A 24,351-nucleotide genomic window follows, 5' to 3' on the forward strand; every position below is an offset into this window, starting at 1 on the left:
AAAGACAGTGGATGATTTAATCAAAGACTCTTGTATGGTCACAAAGTGCACAAAGTTTACTGTTTTTCGACATGTTTTACTCACAAAAAGCCCCTCAGATATCACCAAGTGCACCCTGTGTGAAAGGAGGAGCTGAGATTGTCCTACCAAGAACTTTGATAGGTTTCAAAATAGTCTTCCTGCTAAGCAATGTGACATATGGTCAGTACCAAGTCTCCCATATAATCCATTCTGTGGTCACTTTGTATTCTGGAAACATTATGTGGATGGTGTTCTTATGAATAATTAAGGTTCTGCTTATACAGTAGAGCAGATTTAAAGAAGTGTGTTTTAACTTTTATAGGAGTGAGGTAGGTGTGTGTTTTAACTTTTATAGGAGTGAGATAGGCGTGTGTTTTACCTTTTATAGGAGTGAGATAGGCGTGTGTTTTACCCTTTTATAGGAGTGAGGTAGGCGTGTGTTTTACCTTTTATAGAAGTGAGATAGGCGTGTGTTTTACCTTTTATAGGAGTGAGATAGGTGTGTGTTTTAACTTTTATAGGAGTGAGGTAGGTGTGTGTTTTACCTTTTATAGGAGTGAGATAGGCGTGTGTTTTAACTTTTATAGGAGTGAGATAGGCGTGTGTTTTACCCTTTTATAGGAGTGAGGTAGGCGTGTGTTTTACCTTTTATAGAAGTGAGATAGGCGTGTGTTTTACCTTTTATAGGAGTGAGATAGGCGTGTGTTTTACCTTTTATAAGAGTGAGATAGGTGTGTGTTTTACCTTTTTATAGGAGTGAGATAGGCGTGTGTTTTACCCTTTTATAGGTGTGAGGTATGCGTGTGTTTTACCTTTTATAGGAGTGAGGTAGGCGTGTGTTTTACCTTTTATAGGAGTGAGGTAGGTGTGTGTTTTACCTTTTATAGGAGTGAGGTAGGCGTGTGTTTTACCCTTTTATAAGTGTGAGGTATGCGTGTGTTTTACCTTTTATAGGAGTGAGGTAGCGCGTGTGTTTTACCTTTTTCTAGGAGAGAGGTAGGCGTGTGTTTTATCTTTTATAGGAGAGAGGTAGGCGTGTGTTTTACCTTTTTATAGGAGTGAGGTAGGCGTGTGTTTTACATTTTTATAGGAGTGAGGTAAGCGTGTGTTTTACATTTTTATAGGAGTGAGATAGGCATGTGTTTTACCTTTTTCTAGGAGTGAGGTAGGCGTGTGTTTTACCTTTTTATAGGAGTGAGGTAGGCGTGTGTTTTACCTTTTTATAGGAGTGAGGTAAGCGTGTGTTTTACATTTTTATAGGAGTGAGATAGGCGTGTGTTTTACCTTTTTCTAGGAGTGAGGTAGGCGTGTGTTTTACCTTTTTATAGGAGTGAGATAGGCGTGTGTTTTACCTTTTTATAGGAATGAGGTATGCGTGTGTTTTACCTTTCATAGGAGAGAGGTAGGCGTGTTTTTTACCTTTTATAGGAGTGAGATAGGCGTGTGTTTTACCTTTTACAGGAATGAGATAGGCGTGTGTTTTACCTTTTTATAGGAATGATGTAGGCGTGTGTTTTTCTTTCCCGGTCAGTCAGAGATGATCGTCACCTGGCTGCTCGTTCTTCGTCCCCTTAGATTTAATCCAGTGTCGCCACTGAAAAACAACAACAAACAAGTAATAGTTAGTTGACTAACAGACTTTATGTCTGTGCTAATACCAATAAGTAACTAATATCACTTTATGCAAAAAAATTCAAACTATCCCTTTCAGTCTGCAAAATAGTTATTCATGGTTATCAAGGTTTCAAAAAGTAAAACTGTCTAAAACAAGAACAAAAACAGACAATAAAATAATAATAATAATAATGAAACGCAGATAATGAAAACAAGGAAATGAAAGATTTCTTACCTCTGAATGAATTCTAGAGTACAGGATGCCTCTTCTTAATACTGAAAGTTGAATGTAGAATAGTGGATCACAAACAGCAGTCCTATCAAAACACTCAGATATGATTCATCTCTCAGGGGGATCCTCTGGTCACCAAGAGTTTCTTGCCTTGTTCCACCTAAAACTTCAAGATGTCGATAATGTCTTGTTCAGCTCCAATTTTATTTCATGTGTAAACAGGCTCTCCATCCATCTCTTTGCTCTCTTGTTTTCTTAACCTGTCACAGCCCCTCGTTTCCTTTACCTTCTATTGACTTCCATCCTTTCCCCATCCCATCTGTTTTCCTCTTTCAGTTTTCCCTGAACTGCTTCCTCCTTCTGTTCTTCCTTTTAGAAAACTTCCCATCCCTCTATTTGTCCCCTTTTTTTTTCATCTTGTTTTTCCTTTTACCCCAAATTATATGTTTCTTCCCCCCATCTAACTCGAGAAAGAAGGGATTAGTGGTATTTTACAACTCCCTGGTTCTCGTCCAATGACAGTCCATTATCAACTCGTCATAAGTGACTGCTGTTTAATGGAGGCTGTCCGGGAGTCTGGATGGCATTAGACTGAAGGCATATGATTGAATCAGTATGAAACGTTATATCCCTGATATGGTTTGCGGTGTGTCTTCGGATGTGCAGACTGACCATCGGGGCTGCCAGTAGCCTTTCTTGCTAAATGAGTTCTGTTCCACTCACTGTGGTTCACCTTTGACATGGTGTTTATAACGTAGTTTGAATGATTAAATATTTAATACAGAATTGATCAACTGCATTATATTGACTATGTAGGAGAAACTCCTGCTAATACTGAGTTCATATTAAGATCCTTGTTATTGTGAGTAATTGCTGAACACAATTGTGGGTAATGATAAAAGTGTTTGAGGTAAAAAAAAATAAGTTCCAGTACTCCGTTTATTCACATGTCTGACTGGCCAATATCAGGAAATCAATAAGAATCACATTCAGAATTTCTGTATTGGAAAAAAAGATCCTATTGGAGATACTGCTGAAGTTGACAACATGAATTTATTTTATCAAGGCTTCACAACTATTTCATTAATCAAGAGTGACAATACTTGGTCAGAACCTATTTCTCTTGTATGGACCGAGAAGGCTTTTAATTTAAAATGAGGCTTTTAATTTGAAACTGACAGAGGAAGTTGGAGTATTCAGCTGACCAATGGTAACTTCAGCCACTACCTCATATGAACTCAGGAGTTCATAAGAAACAGTTGATGAATAGCTTGTAATATCTGATCGACACAGCGCCTCAGACAGTCTGAAGGATGTTTTCCACCGGTTCCGTCTCCAACGCGGCTGCCGAACTGAATCTCCGTCATTAAAGTCGATGCTTCATCTCCCACCAGCTGTCAGCGTCCCAGAAGCGGCTCGCCGCTACCAACTATGTGACATAGTTACGCAATAAATAGGATTAATGTTGTTAATGACTAAAACACAGCCGGCTGTATTAACTTTGTCTGCAGCACAAAGTAGGAAATGACAACAATAAACAGACAACAGACAAAAAAGAAGCTGTTTAACAAGAACAGGAATCATGCAAACATGAACAAATTATCAAGTAAGACAAAACACTTGTGACACGCTCGTGGTGGGATGTGAAGCCGTGACGGACCGTGTTCGGTGGAATATGCAGGTGAGTTACCCTTTATTGGATCTAAATGAAATTAAATACATTTTAACAACAATATGATACCCCGGTTACACATACTTATTACAAATAATTAAAATACACAGAGAGAAAGCTAAAATATATAATTGTAGACTTGAAACATTTACAGCTTTGTCTTGAATGAGTTTTTTTCTCAGAAATTTGCACACACAAATTTCACCACAAACGTCCTTTCGGCACAGAGCAGGAGGAAGGAGGACGGCTTTCAGGAAGTATTCAGATGAACAAGGATGGACCGCAGGGTCAGAGGAGAGAGAGAGAGAGAGATGGGCAGAAACAAAAGAGGAAGGACAGGGAGTGAAGACAGAAAGCTTTTTGTTGGTTGAATCATTACTTATCATTACACATGAAGCCTGGAGTGACATGAGGAGGCCATTAGCTGAAAATTGGACTGATTGAGCTTTGAGGATTTTATAAACCGCTTCACAGTGAGAACTTCTGGATCTGTGGTGACGGCTCTCCACACTGGACTACAAGTATTTTTCTTTTTCCTTTCTTCAGAACTGAATAATAATTAAGATGTCAGCCACATACGGGGACATAGATTAACAGCTGCTTCATTTGGACTTCAGTTCCAGCATTTTCTTTCAATTTCTATAATTAACATCACACACAGAAGACACTGAAACGACATCTTGTATGTATTTCCTCACCCCTACACACTACTAGGATGTGGTCTTGTATAAAAAACTTCTTCACCTATGAGACCACCAAGTCGGTGGTGGTGAAGAGCTGGACCATCGGCATCATCAACCGCGTCGTCCAGCTTCTGATCATCTCCTACTTCATCGGGTGAGTATGTGTTTGGTATGATAGAGTAGTTACATTAGTCAGGTTAAATGAAATGACAGCAGCTGCCTGTTCCAGAAAAGTATATTTAAATGATATTTAAATCTAAAGTAATAGATTGGGCATTAAATATCATAAATTACACACCCTGATTACCGAATACTAAGTAAATGATATGATGTTTGTGATTTGCAAAGTGTTGTGTGTTTAGTATTAAAATACTGAGTTATATTTTATTTAGAAATATTGAAGTTCATGAAATTTATTCACCAACTATAGTTAAAGTGTTGTGTTATGAGCTAAAAGCTCAATATGTCAAGAAATATAGAGCAGATTAGACTAATTCTTGTTTTCTTTTTTCCATAGAATAACCTTATTTCATTAGCACGCCCTTAAATAAATATAATTTGTCAACTGATCACGTTATGCTGGCATAGTGTTTTTTTTAAAAATAATATAAATGTGATAATAAAGAGGCTTGTTTGTATTAGTACGTCTGGTTACACATCATAATATTAATTAGTAGTGTGTGCATTCAAATTAGGATTCATATCATAAATTGAAGATCAGGTTGCCTTATATGTGTGTTTACATGTATTATACTATGTATTTTTTTTGGTGCTCTATTATATATTTACATACAAAAGTGAATATTGTAGTACACGCTGCTCTGGTCTTTATTCGTGGCTCTACTAGCTGTTAATGAACTCGTTTTAACTGAGTTTCATCTGACAGTAAACTGGCAGCATGTGAAGAGCAAGGACCGTTGTTCTTTATGTCCCTCACAACAGACAGATCGCCTTCCAATGATTTGATGGGATGACTCAGACTATGAGGCCTGTAAGATAAGATCTCCCAACCAGCTGATGACTGCCACAAAAAAGAACATCAGATATATTCATGTTTTCTGTAAAATATGGTTTCTATATTTATAATCATAAATTACAAGATGTTCATTATTATGAAATGAAACAGATAGAACTTGAATTCAAGACAAGCAGCTTTCAGTGGTGCGTGTTTCCATCAAATACAAAAAAAACTGCTTTCCAAAATGCATACTATTTCTTTTTGCTTTTAGTACAGACTGCAGCTTACCTTAAAAAGTACTGTATGTACTGTTGCATGTAGTATGAGTACAAAATGCGCCTTGACCTTTGACCCACTTTGTCATATCCGTCGCGATCCGTAGTGCGACGTTTGAAGTAAAAAGAAAAAGGATGAAATTTGGAACGAGTACGCTTCATTTTAATGACTCTTCTTCTTCCGCTGCACAAAGGATTGTGGGTCAGAACAGCCAGCGTATCACGCTGACCTGCAGTCTGCAAAATACGAGCGCGTGTGGTAGAACATCCTGGTACTTTTGGCATCCTACGTCTAACATACTATGTACTGAGACATACTAAATCTTTTTCTGGCATACTAAATAGTCTGGTAGCTTGGATGTTGGAACGCACGGTTGATCTAGAGTGTTCAATCTCTCAAACAAAGCATGCTGGGAAGTCTGAGTTCATTCAACTAAAGAGTTGAATTACATTACCTTCTCTCTGGTTTTACATTTGTGGTAACAATGTCAGGTCACGAGGTATTTTAACATTAGCTGTACCTCTTGTTCAGATTGAACCTGGAAAAAATGGGTTCAAATACTTATAAATAAAAAGCGAATCCCCCCAAAAATTTGAAGTTACATTGTTTTATAATTACCTGAACATTTAAAAAAGTTGTACTTATGTATTTACAATCACACTGTGAGGTTTCAGGAGCTGGTTGGACCCAAACACAAGGCACACTAATTATTTAGTGTAAAATTTAAAATTTAAAAACAGGGCTGTAACAGAACAAACAACAAGAAGCAAACCCAACTCGGGTTAATCGAAGAAGGATAAAAAGTTCAACAGAAGAAAATCAAACATGCTGGTACAAATAAACGTACTCAGGAGCGAACTGAAAACCCCCTGAAGGGAGCCGGCAGAAAGCTGGAGCACCGAGGAAACCTGAAAGCAGGTGAGGAGGGTGTGGCCCGATTAACCAACCGGTCCGGACACACTCCCTCCGCTGAGGGTCCCGAGGGTCCGCCACATTAAGTTACGTTGCATACCAACTGCCCTGAAGTGTTCGTGGGTCATTCAGCCCTCCAACAGCCTTATAAACCTTAAGAAGTGCAGCGCCGCCGTAGAGGCCGTGATCAAACACCACATTCCTACAAGTTAGTATCCGCGTGGTTATTTCTAACGGAAAAGTACATTGCCTCACGTCAAGCAGACATGTGATAGACTGGTTTTATGGACACATGACGGGATTAGAAGTTTGTATGTTGAAATAAACATGCCATCATTCCTGAGAAAACGGTACATGTGTTGATTATTTGACTTTACTGGCTGCGTTGTACAATTTCGGGAACTGTGGGGAAAAAGAACAAGGATCTAATCCGATTAATAAAAACATTTCCAAAACAAAAAAAGAAGCACGACCAAAGTGTGGGAGCGGCTTCCACAAATCATAAAAAAACACTTCAGCTACATTCAGCGCTGTGTGTGTCTTTCAGGTGGGTGTTCGTCTATGAGAAGGCCTACCAGGTGAGAGACACAGCGATTGAATCCTCGGTGATGACCAAAGTCAAAGGATTTGGAGTGTACAATGACAAGGTGATGGATGTTGCCGACTACGTCACCCCTACACAGGTACGTATGGATCAATGGATGTACGGGTGGACGGATAAATGATTGACAGTAGCATGCAGACGTGGTGATGGGATAAATGTGTGTTTTCTGCAGGGAGCTTCGGTCTTCTGCATCATCACGAAACTGATCACCACAGAGAATCAAGTCCAAGGACACTGCCCTGAGGTCAGAGTCTGCCACTAACACTAACAGTGTTTTCATGCAGCCAGCGAGCATCAGTATTCAATCGAGGTTATTTTCTATTGGCCTGATGAACGCTAGTTCACTCTGCTTTAACCTTTGGTTTGGTCTCCACCAACTTCTGAGGAAAAACATCAGTGTCTTTGGCTGATAAATGCTTCACAAACTAGTTGCTCACTTGAGACAGATTGTAGCTTTAATTATGACTCCAGCCTTGAAGTGGCACAACTGTACTGTGGTTGTAGCTATTTCTGTCATGTGATTGTTACCGTTACAGCTGGGACACAATCTTTTTTAATGGTTTTAACACATACTGTCATAGAGGCACCGCAGATCCAAATAGTCACGGCTCCACGGTAGCTACGTTGGTGTGTGAATGAGAAACAGTGGGAAGCGCTTGGAGACCACTAAGGGGATGAAGCAGTATATAAGTGCAGACTATTTAACATTTATTTAAATGCATCACGTGAAGTGTCACATCATCTCTTTCCCGAAGTATCTTCAGAGTGTTGACTTAAACTGGCAGCGTTTTATAGCTGAACACACTAAAAGCTCTTTTCTTTGCACCGAGGGGGATACGAAATAAATTATTACAAGGTGTAATCGTGGCCAATCAAACCAGCTCCTCTCACTCCCTTTAAGACCGCTGTGACGCAGCAGACTGTCAGTTTCTTATGAATGAAGAAGGAGCAGACCGACACCGACATTCAAGCTGTACGCTGGAGGACAGTGACAGACTTGTCTGGAGGTTCAGGCTCTAATCACCCAATTTATGGTACTTATGAGTCGGCCTGCACGGGGTGATCACGGCCTTTGGAAGACATAACGATATTATTAATAAATCCTCCCCTGGTATCAAGAGAACTGCTGACCAGTGTAGGAAGCCCTTCAATGATATAACACCAAAACCTGCATATTATAGACACCAAACATTGGCTTTAAATGAAATGTCAAAGTGAACAAAGCCTCAACTGTTCACATGGACCGAAGCAGCTGAGTGGAAATAGAGATGTGGCTCGGAAGAAATGGAAGAAGAAAAGTATTGAGAGAAGCACAACATTTACATCGAGGGAACGCAAATGTAGCTGGGAGCCTTTTGGGGGAATTTGAGGGATGTAAAACATTGAGGTGAAAGAAACTGCTGTGGGTCAGTCATTCAAAGTGCCTTCGTTCTAATTACACACGTTCACTTGATGTTTTGTTATCATAAAATAAGTACGATGCAGCTTTAATGTGTGTGTGGGGTTGTGTGTTACCCAGAGTGAGAAGAAGTTTATTTGTACCCAGGACAGCAACTGCAGCAAGTACTTCAAAAAGCCAGGAAGTTATGGTGAGACCTCCCGTCTGTCTCTTTTCCTCTCTTCTCAGTTCTGCTTCAGAGTATGTGATGTGAAACATTTTGTGATAATTATTATTATTATTATTATTTAGATCAAACTGTTTTATTACTTCTGACCCTCACATTTACCTTTTGGTTTTCCTGTTTGCGTTCCTGCTCAGGAATTCTCACTGGGAGATGTGTTCCTTTCAACACCACCATCAAGATGTGCGAGATTAAGGGCTGGTGTCCCGCCGAGATCGACACCATCAAGACGTAAGCTGAGACCGTGTGTGAGATAAAGACCTTCTGTGAGGCTCTGCTAAATGGCTCTGTACTGTTGGGAAGTGTTGGGGAGTAACTAGTCAGCCATGAAACAAAGTCATGCAATTACATTACATTACATTTATCTGACGCTTTTATCCAAAGCGACTTACAATAAGTTCATTTCAACCATGAGGGTACAAAACCAGAACAACAAGAATCAAGAAAAGATCATTTCTTCCAGAAAGCCGAACTACAAAGTTCTATCAGTAAGTGTCATTTTAAGATACTAAAGTTCTCCTGTTCAAGGTGAAGTCTGGAGAGGTGTGTTTTTAGTTTGTGGTGGAAGATGTTCAGAGTTTAGTTATTAATTAAGTTAAAAAAAAGAAGTAAATGTAATCTATTATATTTACTGTTATTAAAATACAGTTGCTATTCAAAATGCTGGTGAGAACAAAGAGGTTACATCCAAATAGATTCTTTTTGGTAAAATATAGAATGTAAAACATGAATTCTCTTGCTTTGCATCTTGCAACAGAAGTGTTAAGATTCGTCTCCGTCTACGTCTGGACAGTTTTCATCCATTTGGCAGTTTGCATTCAGATTCTTTTTTGAATTCTCATCGTCTCTTGTCTGCTGTATAATCCACATTCATTGCTCTGAGCAACCACGCCAATTTTCACTTCCGATAATGTTTTCATTCAAACCACTGTACGGTGTAAAGCTTGTTTACATCGAAATAATCAACGTCAAACCTGAGAAAACGTCTGTGCAGGTAAATTAATTATAATAAAATAAAATACCTCTCGACACATCATGTAGTTTCATATTTGTTGCCCATCCGGGCAGGTTTACACAGCAGAGTTTAATAAATATATATTTTTAGGACTTTTTAGCTCGATTTTCCAGTTGAAAACATTTGTTAGAAAGGACTCGGAAAGTAATCCAAAGTTACAATACCTTGATAAACCAATTACTTACATTTTTCATGGGGCAACTAGTAATGTGACCCATTTCATTTCAAAAGTGACCTTGCCAACACTGCTGGTAGGCAAATCCAAATGACTGCATACAGGTTCATCCTGACAGCAGCTCATAATATGTACTTCAACCCAGACTCACGTATCCATGGTAATACATATCTATACTGCAGATTGTTCTCGTTGGACTTTAAGGCACCTGTGATTTCTGCCTTCAGCCCACTTCAGGGAAGATGATCAGAATTGTGATTATTTGGAGAAACAAATGAATACACTTCGAGCACATTGTTGTATTTTGTGATGTATATAAGTGCAACAAAAGTGTATTACAAATGCACTCATTAAAAATACTCCCAGTAGTACTTCAGTATATTTTGAATTTAAAACACTTGAATTGTAATTTTGTGTATTTATATTGTATATTACTCAAATTATTTTATCAGTGGTCTCAGAAAGGGAATTATAATCTACCCAGAACCGTACAGCATATTTTTTACTTGCAATAATAATATATCATTAGTATACTAAGTACATTGATAGTATGTTGAAAATAGAAGACTTGCTGTAGAATAATTATGGTTCTTTTCTCATCTCCTCAGTACCCCGATGATGGAAGTGGAAAATTTCACCATCTTCATTAAGAATAGCATCCGTTTCCCAACCTTCAACTACACTAAGTACGACACACTTACAGTTAAACATGACGGTGGTGATGACTGTCACGATGGAGTCTGACACGCTGATGATGTATGTGTGCAGAGGGAACTTCCTTCCGACGATCACCGACGCCTACATCAAAAGATGTAACTTCGACATGGTGAACAACACGTACTGCCCCATCTTCAGGGTGGGAGACGTCGTCCGCTACGCGCAGCAGAACTTCACCAAACTGGCAGACAAGGTAAAGACAACGGATGTTTTTAAGGGTTTTGGGGGCAAAGATGCGTCCCGTCCTTAAAAGCCAACCCGTGATCTACGCTGGACTTCAGGTGAATGAATCAGTTACCAGTAAAATACTGATTAGTTATAATGCAGATACGATGGGGGAAAGCAAGACGATAGGGAAGAAGTGGGCAAAGAAAGGACAAATAAATGTAAATATAACTTCAATAAAGAAATCTGAATTCGGGTCGAGCTCAAACACACTCATCCATGTGCCTCTTCTCCTGATTACTGCGTGAGGGAGGAGTGATCGGAATAAAGATCGGCTGGATGTGCGATCTGGACAAGTCAGATGACCACTGTAATCCCTCGTACTCCTTCACCCGACTGGACGCCATGTCGCAGAAGAACGCCGTCTCACCTGGCTACAACTTCAGGTATTTAGCGGACAATTACAGATTGGACTGCCATGAAAGTCAGGGCAGATACTTATGATCGCAGCTCTAGCAACAACATTTAATCCCCCAACTTCCACTTTTACACAAGAAATACACAGTCTGTAAGATAACTATGAATCTGCCTGTTGAAAACACTGGAGCTTTCAGAAAAATGTGACCTTCCCAACCATAATTACAACTGCTGCCCTATTATAAGGATAAAAGCGGAAGTGAGTCATTGAGCAAGTTCAGGATCGACGTGATATGTCTGTAATAACAGAACAATGTAGAAGTTGTCATGCAGCAGAAATTCCAACGAGAAATGGATGGTGATTTGTCTTAAAATGGGAAAATTAAACCTCAGGTACTTGTTTCAAATAGACCAATGAAGGAAATGAAGAATGAGTTACAGAAGCACTTGAACTTTATTCCAGCACTACTTTATTTAATGTTATGACAACAGTACTTCATGTAACTAACAGGTAGAAAACTTCTATATCGGCTTATGTCAACTTTGTTTGCCTAATAATAGATAAAAATAGGCAAAATAATAGTAATAAAGGATTATACAACTACATATAATTGTGTATTATACTTCTGCATGACGTATAAAGCATTGTTAATTCTAAATACACAATGTCAACCATTAAAATACTTTAGAAACTTTGTTATAAGTTGCCAAGCATGATTATCACCATTTATAAAGCGTTTCAAAAAAACAACCTTGAATGTGCTCATAATGAAATCCACACATAACCTTTACAAAGAGGGTTACTAAAGATGTTTCTGTCTGTATTGTGTTTATTTACTTCTAGTTGCCTTTTCTTATTGCTCCAGCTAACAGATGCAAACTGATAGCAGTTGTTGAGCCTGTCTGACTGGCAGGTGGGAAGGCAATGATGTTTTGAAAAGTGATACGAAATAGAAACCGACATGAAATAGTGTCATGACAAAAAAATATAGTTACATAAAAGGAAAATCCTTTTCTATGAAAATGTTTTTATGATATAAAAAGGTGAAAATGATTTCATTGCTGAATTTATTGACAGCAAAGACTCCACGTGGGGCTCCAACATGTTCAATATGAGATAAACATGTGGTAATAGTGTGATTACTTATGATTGTTTTTCCTATTACGTCCAAATTGACTGGTGGTGTGATTTGTGTGACTGTATAGGTTTGCCAAATACTACAAGATGGAAAATGGGACGGACTACCGCACTTTGGTTAAAGCCTACGCTATTAGGTTTGATGTTCTGGTCAATGGAAATGTGAGTATATATTTTAGTGTGTGTCAGGTTGTGAGATTCGGACAGTCGTTAATAATCAGTTCAACAGAATTAAACCTGTTCACTCAGAGAGAAGTACAATATGACTAAGCTTTAAGTGTGTCTACTGGCAAATCCATTATGAATAAATCCACAAGGACGTGGATCTGTATTTACGCTTTTTGACAATTTCAGATACTTTAAATAAATAATTTTTACACTGATAGAGCGCTGCTTCCAGGAGACTGAAACCTGCTGTTATAAACGACTGCTCTTTCTGTGAAGGCAGGGAAGTTCAACATGATCCCGACACTCATTAACATGGTGGCAGCCTTCACGTCGGTGGGAGTGGTGAGTTTTACTTACATACTTGGCAAAACCAGCATAAAGGTTCATTTTGTATTCATTATTTTTCATTTAGTGGCTTTGCTTTCTTTTTCCAGAAGTGATTAATTGAACAGAAATGTTTTCTTTAATGTCAATGACTAAGAATTTGCTCAAGTACAATTTGATCTTTGCTGGACTTAAATTTAAAATAATTCACCTTTTCTTGCTGAAACTTACCTGAATTTGACTCAGTTTTAAAACATGGTTAACACGCTTTCAGGGTATTTTGGGCTTCTTTTGGGCTCTACAAGAAATTCATGACGTGTACCCTTTCCCGCATATTCCACTGAACACATGTCCGTCACGGCTTCACATCCCACCAGGAGCGTTTCAGAAGCATTTTGTTTGCCTGTTTTATGTTACTTCCTGTTTGGCCATGTTTCCTTGATTTCTGTGCTTCTTTCTATCGCAGGTAAACGTTGTTAAACGGCTTCTTTTTTTGTCCGTCATTTCTGTCATTTCCTTCTTTGTGCTGCAGCCTACAGACAGATCCTTTTAGAGTTGAACGTCTACTCTTATAAACTAAAGAGTTTTGTCCTAATTGCTTTCATTATTAGGGTACAGTGCTGTGTGACATCATACTGCTGAACTTCCTGAAAGGGGCGGAGCAGTACAAGGCCAAGAAATTTGAAGAGGTAAAATACCTGCTTCTTACAATAAATGTAATCTGCACCTCACTAGATCTGATGTTAGTAGTCACAACGTTCAAATCAGACAAAATATTGGCACTCACAGATCAATCATCTTCGATTCATTGTTGGCAAAAACATTAAAATTGAAGATGATTGGTCTGAGAGTTCCAGTATTCTGTCTTCTACAACTGTGCATCCGCCAGTGATAAAGATTTGGACCTACGCATGCTGAGTAAAAGTATACTTTTTTTTTTTTTTTTTTTTTTTAAAGGGTCAAATAGAGCCAGATTCTGGGTCTGGATAATAACTTAATTATTAATTGGACTGAAGGAGGCTTTAAGGAAAAGTTGTTTTTTACTATTTGACACTTGTATTTTGCCCAGTTGTGTTGTGTTTTTGGAGTCAAGAAGGAATTGATGAGGGAGTCATCTGCATAAAATATGGGCCAGAACAAGTAGAAAAACGCAACACTGACGAATCATCACTCGTGTAAGTTGTTATAGTTAACATGTTAGGAAGCAGTTGCACACACAGACATCAAGCAACACATACAGCCTTTACAGTGTTCATGTAAGGGAGGCTAGTGGCTCTGATTTGGCTCCCAAAACAGATTAACAACCTGAATTATGCTGAATTGCGTACAGCTGGAGTCTGTCTGCTTGGGTTTATGAGAGCTTCATCACAGCTGCCCACTTACGCCTGCAGACAAGTTTAATGATCCTAAAAAGTGTAACTTCTCTCTTCTGTAGGTGTCAGACAACCCGCTGGACTCTCCAAACCACGGCTTGTATCGCTCCCAGCTGTCACTCAGACAGACCATCATGAGGTCCAGTGACTCAGGGGCCTTTTCTATTGAACACTACACCTAAATGGACAGAAGCAACAACCATATTTTAAGTTGTGTCAGTGTGACTCTGTTTGTATAGTGCTCAGTAAAACCCATGTATATATATGTCAATGTCAAACAGCATCTGAAGAACCTCCAATTGTTGCTATAGTGCACCAAACTAATTCAAAACAGCTACAGACAAGGACAGATACATATATGAGTAAATATAAAAATAGCATGAGTGTGTTTGCATGGTGACATATAGCATAGAGAATTAGACCTGACAGCAACGCAGCTTCTTTCATGCTAAACCAGCAATAAACGAGACGGCTGGCATGAAGCGGTTTACTGACTCTTTAATAACTCTGCTGTGGTTTCTCATCTGATACTTTTATTGAGTGTGTGTGTGTGTGTGTGTGTGTGGTTATACATTTCTGTATCTGTGCATGGCAGAAATTATTTAGCATAATAGCACTGTATTGCTTTTGTCATGAAGGCTGAATCAGCATGTGGCTTTATTCCTATCAGATCATTAAGAAATGGATTTAAGCATTAAAAGCTCTGTGCAACATCAGAACTGATCCATATGAATATGCGCTCTTTACTTGTCTGCTTGATTTTAATTGAGTAGTTTGACTGTTGGTAAATAGAAATCATTCAGATGCCACATGAATTGAATGAGGTTTTAAGATGGTAAAGAGGATTAGAAATAGAGGAACGGGGAGATGGACGAGACAGGAAAACCTCCAACAGATTAAGCGGATGATGTGGAGAGAAAGAAAGCTAATTCAATAAGAGCAACAGCATGTGATATCTTCTCATGTTGCTAATGGAGCTCCTGCAAAGCCGAGCACAGGGACGTTAACCAGGCACGCACGTCTTTGGACTGTTTGGACTGTGGGAAAACTTATATTTCACACAAAACTTGAGTCAAATCCAAAATGTAAATAATCTAATTTATGAAGTGGAACTTTGATTATTTTGTTGTTGCTTTGTTTGTTTTGTTTTTGTTTTGTATTGTACTGTTCCTCTTGTTATAATTTCTGATCTCAGTGTTAAGATTGGCCACATGTGTACAAAAGGTTTGTACAACAGAGAATAAAGACGAGCAAATAATGTATTCACAAGTACAAAGACAGCGCTCTAGTACAATGTCAAAGTTAAACATCCCATAAACACAAAACTAATTGTCTCATGTTTAAAGACTGCCGAGACATCAGAGCCAAATTTCAAAAGGACTTTTCAAGATGAAGCTGTCCTCAGCAGGCAACAATAAGCGTTGACGGCCCGGTCATTTTGAAAGATAGCAGTTCATGTTAGCAGCTCCAAAAGAATTGGAGAAACATTTCAACTCTGCTCTTCTGATAAATTGACCACAGATTTAAAATGTAGACAATGAAATCATTGCCTTAAAAAAAAATCTTAAACTTCAGTCCAGTACAGTCGTACTAGTAGTAAAAATCGACCGACAGTTGTGGGTCTTCTCCTCCGCCATGACCACTGAAAACGGTGAGAGATGCATTCTGGGATAAATTGTCACATGGGCAGAGCAAGAACACGTGGGCACTTGGACTGTACCTGCTGGATGCTGGATGTTGAATGGAAAAGTTCTCGAGCTGCAACTGACGATGTTTCAGAAATCCACGAGAGCACAAGTACAGAGAAGAAAGCAGAGAAACATGTTCTCTTCAAATCCAGGTGAGTAAAAAATACCGGTTGTTTTATCTTTTCAGGAGCTGCTGCCACCTGTCAGCCCGTCGCCATGTATTCGTCTTTAAGGGAAGAGTATTGGCTTCATGTGCATCACATCGAGCCCTGAGGTTTCTGTCACTCAAAATGAAAACAATTCTGGATTAATTTGGTAGAAATCTAGTGGTCTCTTGGCCTGTTTATACACTAGTTATTTTTTAATCTTTTTAAAATCTCAACTGGTACAGTGTAGCAGTGATTTATGACACACACACACACACACACACACACACACACACACACACACACACACACACATCATGCAAATCATTTCTCACAACACATTTAACATGTTAAAAAAATAAACTCACTGCTTCTTCTTCCTCGGAGCAGAACTCATCTGTGAGGAACAACAGCAACTGTAATTATTAATAATTAATTCATTACTGCTGGTGCTTCACGTGAATTAATGGCACAGCAGCTCAAAAATCTGTGTAAACACAAATTTGGCCTTACTGTCAATAAATCAAATAATTTAATATGAATCTGTTAATTGAACGGAAAGATGTTGAGACGAAGAAGCTCTTTAGTGGAGATGAAGGTGGCTCTGAAAAGAGCCTTGTGGTTTGTGGAGCAGCAGACAGTTGAAGACGTGAGGAAGATCTCCAGCTGGGCGAGGTCCATGTCTGCTGTGGCGATGGACTGAGACATGGAGGAGGACATGAAGCGGGATATACCACTGTCAGGATTCATCTTTAAAATGATTATATTTATCATAAACTGATGCATGTAAAAAAACAAGTGACCTTCGATAAATGATTGGTCTTTGTGTGCATTTTAACTCGAAAGATTAACTGGATGAAATAAAGAGAAAGTGCAACGTGACTGTTTGGAGCTCCTCCACTGTCAACAGGATAGTTAGTGCTGCCCCCTGCTGGCCGCAGGTGGGACGTGCAGGAGCAGTTTGAAGAGTGTCACCACTAAACATCAACATGTACACAGACAACCAGGATTTATTCACCTTACCTCCCTGGAAACTTCACAAAACACACCAACACAAAACACCATTTCACCAGCTGACTGTCAGCTCCTGTTCTCCACATCGATGCGTTTTCATGACTGTCCAAACTCTCAAGTGATTATTGGAAGTGTTCTATCAGTTCCACACATTTGTATAAACAGTCCTGAGTGATTCCAGGGATGAATTCAAACTGGATGTTATCCCGCAGCAGCAGGTCATGAGAGCTTCATCACCTTCAGCAGGCCTCTCATCTTCTCGTGCAGAGCCGTGAACTCGTCCTGCGACAGTTCGGGGTAAAGTTCGTCCTTCAGCAGCTCCTCGGTGATCTCTCCGTTGCTGTAATACACTTTCTGAGCGATTCCGTTCAACAGACCGCTCAGAGACTTCGTCGCCTCCACGTCCGCCATGTTCGCTCGTCCTTCTGATCACATGACGCCGCATCACGTGAAATCCTGGGACCGCGTGGCATTGTGGGAGTAGCAGTTTTTGATTTTGATTGATTTATTTATGTTTTACGTGACTTCTCCTTTGTTCCTCCCCGAGTTGTTCTATATGACAGAAGACGCAGAACCCTTCATACCCGGTCTGAGAACAGTCAGGCTGTGTTTCATCTGAAGCATTTATTATGTCTGATGACCAAACAAGGCATATTCATCTTCAATATGTGACTGATTCCATCTTAGAGTTTTTAACAGGCCCATGTCCTCATCACGTCCTTGTCATTGTTACGTAGAAAATCAATAATTCATATTTCATGATGTCATATATTAGTGTAAATGTCATAAAAACACATCCAAGCCAATGTTTGAAAAACAAAAGCAAGACAATCCAGCTTTTTGAGCAGCTGGAATAAACAATGTTCAAAACTTTCCTTTTTTTTCTCTCTCTCGCTCTAATGTTCATCAAACTTGCATTTACATCAGGTTTGTTTATTTATATTCATTTCAGTTTTGGTGACACTGAAACAAAGAATTGATTTCAGCAGATAAATGGACTGTTTCAAACTGGAGCTGATTTATAGCTGCAAAGGACTCCGGACTGAGCTGAGTGAGGAGGAGGTGTATGGAAGCGAGTAAGGGAGTGATAAATGGAAGTAAATGGAAGTAGGGAGGTACCAGAAGGATAAAGAAGAAAGAGTTTGAATGTGGATGAGGCTGTAGCATCGGGGAACAGAGAAGGAGGACCGAGATGAAGCAAAGACTTCCAGGACAGCAGCCCTTACTGTTCGGGTGAAATATGAGGAAAAAAGGTTGAGTAAAGAAAATAGACAAATAACTAACAAACTAACAAATAATCAGAGCGCAAGTAGATGAAGTTCAATATGTGTCTTCAGATCTCAGAAACAGAGGACAGTTTTTTTTCTTATTGTCAAAATGATCGTGCTGTTTGTTCATTTCAAATAAAAAAATGAAAGTCACTAATCAGTGAAAGGCCTCCAACTGTGAGCACTCAAAGTGCCTCCTTCAGCTCAAAGCAGCCAAAAGCAGGTCTGCAGAGGTTCGGAGCAAAGTGACAACACGAGTCAGTCTGAGATCAAGTGATCAAATTGAAGAATATCTCGCTCCTCTTCTTCCTCATATGTTTAGTGAGGTGTTTAAATATGGACATAGAGCCACCAGAGGGTTGAAACCTGTTTGAGCGCTCCTCTATAAAAACCTCTCTTCCTGGTGACTGCGTTCACTTCGACAGCAGCTCTCTGGTAGACGTCGTTCTCCACCAGCAGGTAAAAGATTTTCACTTGGCTGACTTCAGCTCTTAAAATGATAAAACTTGTTCTCCTCAACATCTCTCAGCAAGGAGCAGAAGAAATAGAAAATAATCCGGTTTTGGAATTTGAATTTGTCAGTTTCTTGTTCAAAAGGTTCAAATTTGGCAAATAATGATTTTGAACGGGCAAAAAAGTTTGAATGAAAGACAATTGTTTTCATAAAGACTGTCATCTTTCAAATATTTAAAAACGTATCAGTTTTATAAATATGAAGGTTATTAAGTCACATTGAAGTGAAACTATCATTGTTGCTCAACAGAAGCAGCTGTAGAGCTCAACAGCACCATGAATTCTCCTGAGTTTCCCAAAACTGTCACGAGTTGTTTACTTTGAAAACATCCTTGTAAGACAACAGCTGTCTCCAAGTTTGATATGTTTACTTACTGAGCTTTTTACGAGGTTAGTCATGTACTGACTAATATTTGTATATCTTTTATGAAATTGATTTGATAATCAGTTAATCATTTAAAAATTTGAACATTTTCTATGTTCAGTTTCTCAACTGTGTGCTTTTATTTTAGGTTTCAGGCCGTTCCTCATTCAGAGCAGCACGTCTGAACTCGTCACCGTGAGCTTCCAGGAACTGATATTTGAAGGTTTTTTTCAAATAATTTAATATTGGCAAAAGATTAATCAAGAATCTATGATACAAAATAATGGACAGTTGAAGTCCAAGATTTAAAATGCTTTTAAATGCACTTTGAGCAACATTATTATTATGTACATCTTTAACATGATCTCCAGGATAAGTCAGGGTGTTTAGTGACACTGAAGGTGAGTTTCACAATATTTTTAAACTACTTTTGAGACTTTCAGTTTGTGATAATAGATTAGAAAACCTTTCTGCACAGAACAAAGGTTGTTAGTTTTGATCAGTGATCTTCGATGGAAGCACATTAGAAAGACAGCATGAACAGAAGGAAGGATTTCAGCATGCTCTTCATGACTGTTGGTTTTGGGTCTTTAACTTTCAGGTTGTCGGTCCTGTGAGCTGCAGCGGTGAAGGTGAGCACTCTCATCATGTTGTTTGACACGTTTGTTTTTTTGCAAACTGATTTTAATCTTCTACACTGATGCTGTTTCAAAAAACTAAAACAAATCAGATGTCTGTCCTGTGGTGGCTCGCTGTGTTGGTGACTTTGTGGATGTCTGCTGGAAACAGTTCGGCTGCTTTGGACCAGAACAAACTTGGACCGATTGTACAAGAAATGTTGAACAAGTGAGTTTTTATTTAAAACAGCAGTCCCAGTGTGACGAGTAATTTATCTTTCATCTCATTTTGTGTTGCGATAACTGGCTTTGCAGAAGAAATCAATTATTTTCATAGATTTCAGTATATTACACCGAACTATTACGCATTGAATGTCTGTTTATATTAATCCTGTTGCTGACAAATTATAGGATCGGTGTAAATGAGCAGACACAGTAGGAACATGTCTTTCTGTTTCCTTTGGCAGGTATAGACCAAGCTACGTTAGCGGGGGTCAAAGGTCAGTAGATGATTAACTTCTCTCATTTAGCACTTTTCATAACAACATTGAGAAATAAAGAGGAAAAACAGAAAAAGACATAAACTGATAAGATCACTCAGATAAATTTGTGCAAACACGTGACTCACGGAACAGATGCTAGAATATACAACATTCTCACTTTTATAGGACGATATCCAGACATCCCCTGAGGGAAATTAAAGTGTCGCAGCTGTCAGGTACATACAATACAACACAGTAAAATACAAGGTAAAAATACAACACAGGGGCGTGTTTGTACAGGCCGGTCAGTTCTGGCTTCTGTCGCACAAGTGCAGAGTGGTGGAAGTTACGGACTAAATCTCCACCTCTCTCCATGACCTTCATTATCTCAGAGGTCGTTTGTGAAAAAACACGTTCAGCCCAGTTCTGTGACCGCAGGCCGAGCAAAAGCAAACGAGTTGGAGAGTCTGACGGCACCTGGTGCCACCCAGTATCACGGCAAAGTGTGGAATACACAGACTTAGACTTATACTTGGCATTGGTCACACTCTGTCATGCAGGTTGATACGGTTCAAATCCAGGAGGTGACGATGTATTTCTTATGTTGTTTTTTATCCTCAACCACGTGTCTTTGATAAAAGTTTCATTTTCCGGTCAATCACATGGCTCTAAGCTTGCAGTAGGTTTTATTTTCGTCCATGACGGGAAAACGTGTAACTTTCACGCCTGGACAGCACAAAGCGTGACTATTTCACGTTTTGCTGCAGCGGACCGGTGTGTCTATGTCACGTTTTGCCGTGATACGGGGTTGCGTGGTAAGAAGGACCTCCTGTATCGCTCCCTGAAACAGCGGTCGGATGAATCTGGTGCTGAAGGTGCTCTTTAGCTCGTGCTGCACATCATGAAGGGCAGAAATAACAGATACCCTGAACGATATGTGACTGAATTCCACAGTCTAGTTTGGTTTGTTTAATCAGTCAATACTTTCATACATCTTCTGCACTGTGATGCTACTATGTTTTTAATGGCTAATATTCTGTGTAATGGTTTCCTTTGACAGAAGACGGCCCATGTTCAGTCTGGCGGTGAGCATCCCATACAACAGGGACAAGAAAGAGTTTGATATCAGTAAAGTCACTGACTGTGGCAACACAGTGAAGGAGGAGATTCTCAGATGTGAAGTGTATACTAGCCAGACGGTGGTGGCTGCCACAGTCCTGCGGTGGCCCAATGTGTTCAGTCAGTGTCCTGATGAGAGTGTGAAGTGGCCGCATGTTCTGAAAAAATGTCCAAGAGGGGTGAAAACATGGGCGGACGTGATGAATCAATGTTCTGATAAAGTTCGCGATGGACAAGCTGATCATGCAGAGTATCGTGTCCTACAGAACTTCAACACCTTAGTCAATAATCTGGACCAAGAGGATTTGTTGCTTTTCTACATCCTGGCCTCCCCGTGTGATCAAAGATGCACCAGTGAAAATCATAAATGGAGCATTCTCGAAAGCATAAAGCAAATTAAGAAATGGAAGAATTACGCTGTTGTGTTTTCTGATGTATTCAAACCTCGTAATGGTCCAGACATACCTGAGGAGAACCAAAGGGGATCACTCGAAAGACTCGGGAAGCAGATCGGTCTTCACAACATATTCCGGTGCAAAGAACAAAGAGGCACAGTGACGTGCATGAGCTGCTCCACCCGTGGTAAGGTTACACCTTACTGTTATTCAGATAATTAGCAACAGGGTGAGGAGGAGGGGAGAGGAGGAGAGGGAGAGGGAGAGGGAGAGGGAGTAGGAGGGCGGGGAAGGGGAGAGGGGAGAGGAGAGGGAAGGAGAGGGAAGGGGAGGGGAGGGAAGGGGAGGGGCATCAGGGTGGCAGATGACATGGAGTGAACAGAGACCGGAAAGAGCACAAAGACAGATGAAGGTACGCCAGAGGCAAAAAATAAAGAAATTTAAAAAAGCCAATAAGAGTGAAGGAGTTTCTGCCTCACAAGGTGACCTGAAAGTCAGCAATAGAAGCGTTATTAAAGTATTACAGGCGGCATTGGCAAAAGCAAAAGTAGGGAGTAGAGTCACAGAGTGAGAGGAGGATGCAGGCAAGTAACAAAAAGAAAAAGCAGAGCAGAGGGGAAGACAGAGGATGGAGCAAATGTAGACCGGTGGAGAAATGAATGAATTAATCATCTGCAGAAGACGAAGAGAAGCAGAGGAGGGAGGAAACAGAAGATTTAGGAGGAGCAGAGAAGGGTGGAGGAGTGGAGGGAAAGTTCATAGTTGTTTCTTAAAATCTTGCAGGAGGATATGAAACGTAACCAAACGTAATGTAAAAACTAGATGTGATAATACTTCACAATAGAAGACATCTCTGCACACGGTCATGTATCCGAGCACAGTGCCCTCATATACGAAGATTGATGTTTCAGAAATCATGAAAGTCAGTTCATTCTTGTCTGTGCTATTGTATATGCCATTCATTTAGTCAGTTCAAATATAATACACTGTTTGTTTTCAACAAAAAATAAAGTTTCATTGAAATGTTTCCACAGTATTTGGAGTAGTTATTTGTCTGTATTCTAATGACATTTTAGTTGTATACTTTATTCAATCCTCTGATGTTCTGCTCTTTTAGATTGGAGCTTTGCAAACATTGTGAGTCCGTAACGTTGTATGTCGCATTACAAATATCATTTCACAGTTTTGATCGATTATATCCTATTAGAATATCCCCTTTTAATCATCTTCTACCCTCTGTTTGGGATGGCATGGTACCTGACTGACTGCAGACTAAATTATCAAATCAGAAAATACAAATTACAATAATTGTACTCCATGCAATGTTTTTGTTATTCAAGAAGCACTTTATGAAAAAATTAGGCACAATTTAAAACATAACACCCTGAATCATCAAAACAGGAATTAAAATGAAGAAGGAGAAAGAAAAGAGTGTCTAAGTTATTAAAAAAGGCAAATGACACCAGACAGAGTTCAATAACAACAATTCAAATTTACAGCTCACAATGAAAAACTTCTGTGTTTAATGGAATAAATATATGTTGTTCATTGCAAAGTCAACCTGAGATATAAATTATGAACATGAGCCGCTTGTTTGAGACAATGTATTAAAGTTCATTAAAAGAAACTGTAGTTGGTCCTTTGAAATGAATTCCTGCTACACCACTTGCAGCTTTGACACAATTCTGTAATTTAAATGATTGTTTTGGCTAAGAAACACTTGTGAAAACCATCGTCTGTGAACACAGTTCATCGCTGAGTCCACAAATGCAGGTTAAAACTCTCCAAAGAAGAAACCAGATAGAAACATGATCCAGAAACACCGCCGCCTTCTCTGGACCGAGATCATTGAAGATGGACTGAGGTGAAGTGGACAACTGTCCTGAGGTCTGATGGATCACAATCTGAGATTCTGTTTGGAAATCGGCCTCGTTTTTTAGACCCTGAAGCTACTTCCACTTTTATATCCAGTCTATGGTGCGTACCACGCGAGGCTCCCCCTGGTGGTACGCAAGATTCCTGCTGCATGTTTATATTTACAACGGACCAAATGATAATACATAAAACTAAAGGCTCTGTGTTAGTGATGAACTTCAGTGTTTGGTTCGGCCTCACAGCTGTCATTAACTGTGTTCCCAGCCGTGATAGGAAACTGGTATTTACATGCTCATAACCAAACTGTAGACCAAAAAAAGCCAGAAAATCAGCTAGATGAGGGCAACTGTTTGGTAACAAATTCACTTTATAAAGTGATAACATCTCCAGTGTTGTGTTTGCAGCTTCTTCTGCTGCTTCTGCCCCCAAGTGGCCCCAAAACTTCTATAAATGCCACTGTAATGACGTGATAAAAAAAAAAAAAAAATACCACCAGTGAAAGATGATGTTCAACCTCGTTTCTGAAAAAGTTGGGGCGCTTTGTAAAATGTAAGTAAAAACAGAATGCAATGAAATCATGGACTTGGCGTCCTTCAGGTTAAAGAGGAGAGGGACCATCCAGCTTGTTATCAGCTCAGTTCTAAAGCCAGCATCTGTGATGGTACAGGATGCATTAGTGCACATGGCATGGGTAGCTTGAACATCTGGAAGGAAGCATTAATGCTGAATGATATATTCAGGTTTTGGAGCAACATATGCTGCCATCCAGACAACGTCTCTTTCA

General features: G+C 39.5%; 2 protein-coding genes and 1 long non-coding RNA gene across 5 annotated transcripts; 2 read left to right on the forward strand and 1 right to left on the reverse strand.

Moving 5' to 3' along the window:
• The first annotated feature begins 4,254 nt into the window (after window positions 1–4,254).
• p2rx3b (purinergic receptor P2X, ligand-gated ion channel, 3b) lies at window positions 4,255–14,289 on the forward strand. 2 transcript variants are annotated; one of them, XM_069168267.1, is made up of 12 exons: window positions 4,255–4,376; window positions 6,916–7,051; window positions 7,145–7,222; window positions 8,501–8,561; window positions 8,732–8,825; window positions 10,393–10,470; window positions 10,553–10,694; window positions 10,976–11,112; window positions 12,290–12,383; window positions 12,666–12,731; window positions 13,325–13,402; window positions 14,149–14,289. In XM_069168267.1, exons 1-12 carry the CDS (start codon window positions 4,255–4,257, stop codon window positions 14,266–14,268), a joined length of 1,206 nt encoding a protein of 401 aa, XP_069024368.1. In that variant the 3' UTR covers window positions 14,269–14,289. The 2 variants fall into 2 exon arrangements, with proteins under 2 accessions (XP_069024368.1, XP_069024367.1); XM_069168266.1 differs by having other exon boundaries at window positions 7,145–7,216; window positions 8,492–8,561.
• A 483-nt stretch (window positions 14,290–14,772) lies between these two features.
• Window positions 14,773–17,348, reverse strand: LOC138209586 (COMM domain-containing protein 1-like). Of its 2 annotated transcripts, XR_011179169.1 has the most exons (3): window positions 17,172–17,348; window positions 16,289–16,619; window positions 14,773–16,052 (listed from the first exon to the last, which is right to left on the reverse strand). XR_011179169.1 is itself a non-coding variant. In XM_069168268.1 (2 exons), exons 1-2 carry the CDS (start codon window positions 17,343–17,345, stop codon window positions 16,467–16,469), a joined length of 327 nt encoding a protein of 108 aa, XP_069024369.1. In that variant the 5' UTR covers window positions 17,346–17,348; the 3' UTR covers window positions 14,773–16,466. The 2 variants fall into 2 exon arrangements, 1 of the variants encoding a protein (XP_069024369.1); XM_069168268.1 differs by having other exon boundaries at window positions 14,773–16,619.
• A 1,281-nt stretch (window positions 17,349–18,629) lies between these two features.
• Window positions 18,630–21,936, forward strand: LOC138209162 (uncharacterized). Its single transcript, XR_011179143.1, has 6 exons — window positions 18,630–18,661; window positions 19,228–19,302; window positions 19,681–19,711; window positions 19,810–19,925; window positions 20,164–20,196; window positions 21,239–21,936. It is a non-coding gene; the product is annotated as an uncharacterized lncRNA (long non-coding RNA).
• Window positions 21,937–24,351: the final 2,415 nt, after the last annotated feature.

The sequence above is a fragment of the Embiotoca jacksoni genome, unplaced genomic scaffold, assembly GCF_022577435.1.
Source record: "Embiotoca jacksoni isolate LCO1_2020_lvr unplaced genomic scaffold, fEmbJac1.0.p SCAF_4, whole genome shotgun sequence".
In the NCBI taxonomy this organism is placed as follows: domain Eukaryota; kingdom Metazoa; phylum Chordata; class Actinopteri; family Embiotocidae; genus Embiotoca; species Embiotoca jacksoni.

Coding starts and splice junctions, on each gene's coding strand:
- p2rx3b (XM_069168266.1), top strand. CDS start 4,255: ATGTGGTCTTGTATAAAAAACTTCTTCACCTATGAGACCACCAAGTCG. Junction 8,562..8,731: donor CAAAAAGCCAGGAAGTTATG/GTGAGACCTCCC, acceptor GTTCCTGCTCAG/GAATTCTCACTGGGAGATGT. Junction 13,403..14,148: donor AGGCCAAGAAATTTGAAGAG/GTAAAATACCTG, acceptor TCTCTTCTGTAG/GTGTCAGACAACCCGCTGGA.
- LOC138209586 (XM_069168268.1), bottom strand. CDS start 17,345: ATGGCGGACGTGGAGGCGACGAAGTCTCTGAGCGGTCTGTTGAACGGA. Junction 16,620..17,171: donor AGATGAGAGGCCTGCTGAAG/GTGATGAAGCTC, acceptor TCCATGTCTCAG/TCCATCGCCACAGCAGACAT.